Here is a 6,922-nt window from a genome sequence, read left to right as displayed (position 1 = left end):
TTTTTTATATATACTTATGTTAAGGACATCGAGAGAATAATCAAATTAAAAGATTACGTCATGTAAAGGTGGGAAAATGATGTATCAAGATAAGTAGAATTGAAAGAAAAAATCGAGTAAAAAATACTATTGAAAGATCAAAATAAGTTAGATCGAAGGAGAAAAAAGCATTAAGCAAAGAATAATCGAAATAGAAATTAAAACTAATTTGATAGGGAAGTCATGTGCAATAACTATTGCAAAATGTGGAATCAATATAAATAAATGGGTGACTAATTATGAATACAATTTCAAATGTATTAATAACATCCCTAGCAATATATGTCACCACTTCATTAATTTCCTTTAACCGTTTTTGTTTTATCTGGTAGTTTATTTTAGTGCAATTTGTATTTTTCCAAATCCTTCACCACTATTTTCTTTTTATCTCTATTTTGATTCTTTAATTATTTTATCTTTAACAACAAAAATATCAAAAATATGATTTCTGAAAAAAAAATGAATTGATTGAAGTTGATATCAAGCAAAAATCTAGTAATTTAAAGATTTTTGTGATTTGATCCACAATATAAATGAATTATTTGTTAAATTTGTTCTAGCAATGGACACATAAACACTTGATACTTAAAATCAAACTTAAAAACTTCAAGTTTGCTGGCCCTGTGAACGAACCGCATCAAGTAGATTTCATCACTATAAAAACATTCAATCTAAATTCTCAAGAAACGACTTGTTCTTTTTATCAATAATTTTTTCCTTTCCATTCTCTAATTCTTTTTCCATTTCTTAAAATAATAACTTTTATTTTCATGATTCCAACAAAATCAAAACTCAACCTATACTTATTGTTCGAACACACACACACGTGTGTGTGTGTATATATATATATATATATATATATCTTAGTATAAACACATGCATTATCATGTGTGTACGCATTTTTAAAATAGGTATGATATTATATTAGTATGTGATGATATTGTAATATTATTAAGTTAATATATAAAATAAAATTATATTTATTAAAAATAAAGTGAAAAATATAAAAAAAAATTAAAGAATAATCTTTGATAAATAAAGAAGAAGAGAAAAAGCAAAGATAGACCATTTTATAAAAAACTTGTAAAAATAATAATCAATTTTCAAAAATTTAATAAATAATTATATTTTAAAGGATAAAATTGGTATTTTGAAATGTGTACACAAAAAAGATATTCATCTTTATATATTGTTATAGATATATATGACCTAAAACAAATTATTAAATAAATAAAAACATTTTCATAAATATTATATTTTATCATTGTAATAAATATATATCACATCATAATAAATATAATTTATTATGAATATAATATATCACGAATTTTATTAAATTCAGTAATTGACACAAATACAAAAATAATAAATCAAATAGCGATTATTTCATCGATTAACCTTATCTTGCAATCATACAGATTACACGATTTAAATCATTGACCTATTCATAATTTTGTATCTTTTCCATAAATATAAAGATACGCAAAGAAAATATGAAGGTGCAGAAAGGGAAATAATAATTTAACAAAAAGTTTTGTTTCATAAACTTTAACAAATAACCATATTTAATAAAAAAAAATCTAAAATTTTACTGCTTTATTTTTGTAACTTCTTTGAAAAATAAAAATAAATTACATTTAGTAACTTTATGAACTTTGTCAAACTAAATGTTTGTCCAAAAAAGTTTCGTAGGAACTTAAAATCATTTAAACTGACCACACCTTCCCAAAATAATGAAACACTTTCACCCTGTAACAATTCAAACGTTCATTCTATGACCATATACATATACATATAAATCAGTAACATTAACTGAGAAAACAGAATTTCTTAAAATGTTAAGTAACAACATGGTAATATGGTGGGAGAAGTAAGATTAAGGAAGGAAGATTGAGGTGGTAATAATTAGGTAAGAGTATGAACAGGAAGGGCAGACATATGTGTGAAGGTGGAAAGACGCGTGTTTCCGAAGCAACGACAGAAGATAGTCCATGAAGGGTGCGTGACAGGGTAATATTATTGGACCCTGAGTTGGAAGTCCCAAGTGTTCCTCAGACATCCTCAAAAGCTCTCTGAATACGTTGTTCCTCAAATAGGTCAGTGGTAGCACGAAGCGTGCCTTGTCAATGGTGTACACCACAAAGTGACCCTTTTGCCTTCTTTTGATTGCCATGCCAATTACTCTTTTTAAGCTCAACATGTTGCAATCGGAGATTCAACACCTAATTATGTCTATGTTTGTTTCAGTGTGCTTATATATATAGGAATAAGTGAGAGGCAAAAGGTAGTTTGGAAGAAACCATGTGCTTATGGTCATGTTCACTTTGGGAGTGGGAGTGGAGTTCCCGAGGTACGTATATATAAACAATGTGCTGTAGCCGCTTTCTTCTTTTTTGCCCATGCTCACTACAACACAAAGCTTCAGGGTTGAATACACGTCAACCAAAGTGTTACAGTAATCAACTGATTTATAACAGTAGTTAACTAAATGCCAGTTATAGATGTTAGTTTGTTTCGGTTAAAGAATCTCCTATTCTTTTTAACTGCTAGTCAACCAGCATCGATACTTGTGAAATGTACCTAGATGTCATGCAACTAAAATATATTTATTATCTAGTGATATTTTTATCGATTTACCACAGTTTTATCATTCATCAAACTTGATTTCAACTTGTAAGTTCATCATCTTTTAAGCACTTGGATTTTTTTTTTTTTCATTGGTAAGTTTTTGCGTGATTGTGTTTTTGCATGCTACTATAGAAAAAGTTAATAAACAAAATGATTGTTGTGGTATAATATAAGTATTATGTTTAAGTCACGCGTAAGCTTTCTCAATTTAATTGTATTTAAATGTTTGTACAAGTTTGATCACACAAAAATGACAGAAAATATTATTTCCATCACCAAGACAGTTTTATTCCCGCTATGGAGGTGTAGTGGAGACTTGGTGGAAAGAGTGATGCATGCATGCATGCATGCTCAGAGTTTAGAAGTTGCAAGCTTGATGAGATCCTTGCGAAGAATTTTGCCAGATGGATTTTTAGGTATGGAGGAGATAAACGCAACTTTTCGAATCCGCTTGTAGGGAGCCACCTGTAATTAATGTGTAACCCACAGAAACAGAATCCTGAGAATTTAATACTGAGTTCCGCCGTAAAAGTTGAACTCCGGCAATTCAAAATATATCATTATAATAACAGCAAAACAACGCAGCCCTGGTGTTTGTTGAAACTACAACTAACCTGTTCTGCAACAAAATCCATAACTTGGCTTTCCGACAAGCTACTTCCATCCTTCCTCACAACGTATGCCATTGGAAACTGCCCAGCCTCTCTATCTGGATACCTGTTCATCACAAAACTACATTCATTCATCTACTGCTCTCACAATTTATATATTTATTGTAGATGGATGTAATTCAAAGACTTACGGGATAACAGCAGCATCTAAAATAGCAGGATGAGTCAGTAACAAGGCCTCAAGTTCTGCTGGAGGTACCTGAAACAGGCATCAACAACACCATCTCAACTCATTTTTCCCTTTTCTTCATAACAATCCTTGCTTTAACTACCATTCATAATTTACTTTACCTGATATCCCTTGTATTTTATAAGCTCTTTTAGTCGATCCACAATAAATATGAATCCATCATTGTCAATGTAACAAACATCCCCTGTTCTTAACCATCCTTTTGAATCAAGGGTTGATGTCGTCGCCTCTTCGTTACTGAAATAACCTGCCATCCCCACCTTTTCAATGTTAATATTATACACCAAATCACAACTTCATCTACTTACTATTAAACCACATGCAAGATTTTACAGATTCAAAAACATGTTCATATTCGGAAAGTTTTATGACTTTTGACCTGAGTGGACTTGGGAACTGTGGCTTATCGTTGAAGTAGGTAAAAGGTTTGAACCCATGACAAAAAACCTATAGCTAAGAAGTCCTAAAGTACCTAACCTAAGCATTATAGTAATGAAGATCTAAGGCTCAGCAAGTGAATTCTTAATCGACACAATTAAAAGGGTTTATTTATCTATCCATCAACCTAAACCAATCATACCATATGTTTGAAAATATAATGTTTCACATTATATGTACATCACTTGAGGCATCAAAATGAGTAGGGACAGCACGTGAAATGGGTCGTTGGCGTTGTTGATGCCAAATTTTGACAGTCAAATAATGTGTATGGTATTTGTAATAGGAGTCCTTGTCCGTATTCCTTTTCAACGACAGCGCACAATTAATTATAAAAACGTTGTATAAAAATATTTTCCCGGAGAAAAGACAGCAGAGAGTGACGTAACAACTCCACTTGGATGAGTATGAGCAAGACTTGAAAAGAAAAGAAAAAGTAGAAGGAAAAGAAAAGTTGAATACTTAATGATTCCTCACCTTTCATGATGGTGGGACCCCTGAGCCAGAGCTCACCGGTGCGGTTAACCGGAAGCGACTGGCCGGAGTCAGGGTCGACGATCATGGCTTGGGTTCCCGGCGACAAGAGCCCCGCGGTGCCGTATCTGCGACTCTCCTCCAAGGAGTCGGTGGAGGCCCCGACACCGGTGGATTCCGTCAAACCATAACCCTGAAGGATGGTGACGTTGGGGTACTTGTCGACAAACCCCTCAATGACCTCCTTACTCAAGGGAGCGCCGCCGGATAGAACCCAATGCAGGGACCCGATATCGTACTTTTTCTTGATGGCGTCTGCGTTGTTGAGCATGGCAACCAGAATGGGTGGAACCAGGGGGAGGTACGTGGCGCGGAACCTCTGGATGGCAGAGAGCATGTCGTGCATCTCGAACTTGGTGAGGACGACGATGGTGGAGCCGGAGGCGAGGAGGCCGGTGGCGAAGGCGACGAGACCGTATATGTGAAACATGGGGACCGTGCAGATGTAGGTTTCGATGTCTCCGGCGTGGAAGCGACCGAGGACGATTTGGACCATGGCTATGAGGTTCCGGTGGGAGGAAAGCACGCCCTTGCTGGGTCCCGTGGTGCCGGAGGAGTAGAGCAGCGTGGCCGTGTCGTCCTGCTCCACGCGCTCCCTCACGCGCTGAGCGCTGGGTTCCTTCTGGGCCATGTCGTGGAGGGTGGCTACAATTTTGGCTTCGGGAATGGATGGATGAGTGGTGGCGTCCATGAGAACGATCGGTAGAGAGGGTGCTGCCTGGGTGACTTTGGGAAGCAAGAGAGTAGTGGTGAAGGCGAGGAGGGGTTTGGAATCTGCGATCTGTTTGGCGATTTCCCGCGTGGTGTTGAGGGGGTTGGTGGTGGTGATGACGGCGCCGAGGGACATGATGGCGAGGCACACCACCGGGAAGTCGATGGAGTTGGGAGAGAGGACAAGGACGACGTTGCCCTTTCGGATCCCCATGTCCCAGAGAGACCCCGCCACGCCCTCCACCGCTCGCCATAGCTGGCTGTAGCTGAGGTGGCGGCCTGTGGCGGCGTCGATGAAGGCGGTGGTTCCGCGGTGGGCTCGGGAGGAGATGAAGGTGGTGACGTCGAGGGCGTTGTTGGGAGCGAGTGGGAGTGGCTTCCTCTTGCTGTAGAAGACTGAGTTGGAAACGCAGAAGCCACTCCTTGGATCTATTTGCTCCTCCATGCTTTCTTTTCCCTCTTCTTCAAAATCACTTTTTTACTTCTTACTTTTCCACTTCTCAAACTTAATACTCCAATATATATAGAACACCAACACCGTGGTTTCATTTCTTTGTCTGTTTCTTTCCGTCCAACCATGTGTTACATTACAGTCTTACTCGTCTTATTTTGACAACACACGTTTTGCATATGATCAAAGTCTTCCAATTTTTAATGAAAGTGCATTTGATTCTGTTCCCATTATTTACTTTATTTTATATTTTTAATCACAATTTTTAGGATCTTAATTCATGCCATGACTAATGTCCCATGGGAGGCTTCAATATGTCTAATGAAATGAATCGTTTTAGCCTGATTTAATCTTTATTAAATATATATTTAATTATGGAAGTCCATTAAAAAACTGAAAAAGATGGAACTTGCAAAACCTTAGTTGCATTTATAAATCTGTGTTGAATTTGACTATAATCTGCAACTGGTCTCTTCTTATCGTCATCATCTCCTTCGTCACAAAACACGTTCCTAACTATTATATTCTCAGTCTCACATTGTGTCTCTCTCCTCATCCCATGGAATTAATTTATACTGCTTTCAAAGTTTGTTCCGTTTTGTTGATTTTTGTATAAAATATAAACAATTCTTTTATATACACAAATGGAAAAAAAACAGTTTTCGCCTTATAAAAAGTTTAGATATTGAAGATAGATTTATCTTTATATGTATTTAATCCACATGATCAAATAATAAAACTAGTTTTTACTGTGGAATTTATTTAAACAACAGAGATTCAAAGTTGAAAGTTGGTGCAATCAAATAAGTCTAATTAAGATAATGGATTATTTGATCAAAATAAAAACTACAAGGAGACAAACGTGCTAATATGATTATATCTAACAAAGTGCTGTAGGAAGACTATTTTTATTTTCTTCTCCCATAGGTTAAGACTTGTAGATTTTAAATTCTGTGAATGATTCATTTATAGTTTTTATATATTTAATGTGTTATAAAAAACTTTATCTACTTGTTTTAACGTGATTGGAGAAGACACAAAATAAGATAAAATCCAAACACTTTTTCGAAAATGTGTAATCCCTATGTCAAGTTGTCTACGTATTATTAGTTGCAAAATCTGGGAACATTATCTCTAACTTTCAAATTAACTATGATAATAATAATTAGTTGTCAAAGCAAATCCCTTAAACTTTTTGATTGACCATAAGGACGGTGAATGAATGAATGAATCAAAATGCTATGATATAAAAAGTGATTA

The 6,922-nt window shown here is 35.5% G+C and overlaps 1 protein-coding gene across 1 annotated transcript; it reads right to left on the bottom strand.

Moving 5' to 3' along the window:
- Positions 1-2,843: 2,843 nt before the first annotated feature.
- Positions 2,844-5,760, bottom strand: LOC114194409 (putative CoA ligase CCL5). The gene is made up of 5 exons (XM_028084599.2): positions 4,444-5,760; positions 3,630-3,775; positions 3,470-3,537; positions 3,282-3,384; positions 2,844-3,132 (listed from the first exon to the last, which is right to left on the bottom strand). The coding sequence occupies exons 1-5, from the start codon at positions 5,654-5,656 to the stop codon at positions 3,019-3,021; spliced, it is 1,644 nt and encodes a 547-aa protein (XP_027940400.2). The 5' UTR covers positions 5,657-5,760; the 3' UTR covers positions 2,844-3,018.
- Between the last annotated feature and the right edge of the window lie 1,162 nt (positions 5,761-6,922).

Source organism: Vigna unguiculata, chromosome 8 (assembly GCF_037176805.1).
Source record: "Vigna unguiculata cultivar grain cowpea cultivar isolate G323 ecotype 2 chromosome 8, ASM3717680v1, whole genome shotgun sequence".
Taxonomy (NCBI): Eukaryota; Viridiplantae; Streptophyta; class Magnoliopsida; order Fabales; family Fabaceae; genus Vigna; species Vigna unguiculata.
Note: the sequence above shows the minus strand (reverse complement) of the source record. Positions and strands in the feature narration are given on the sequence as shown.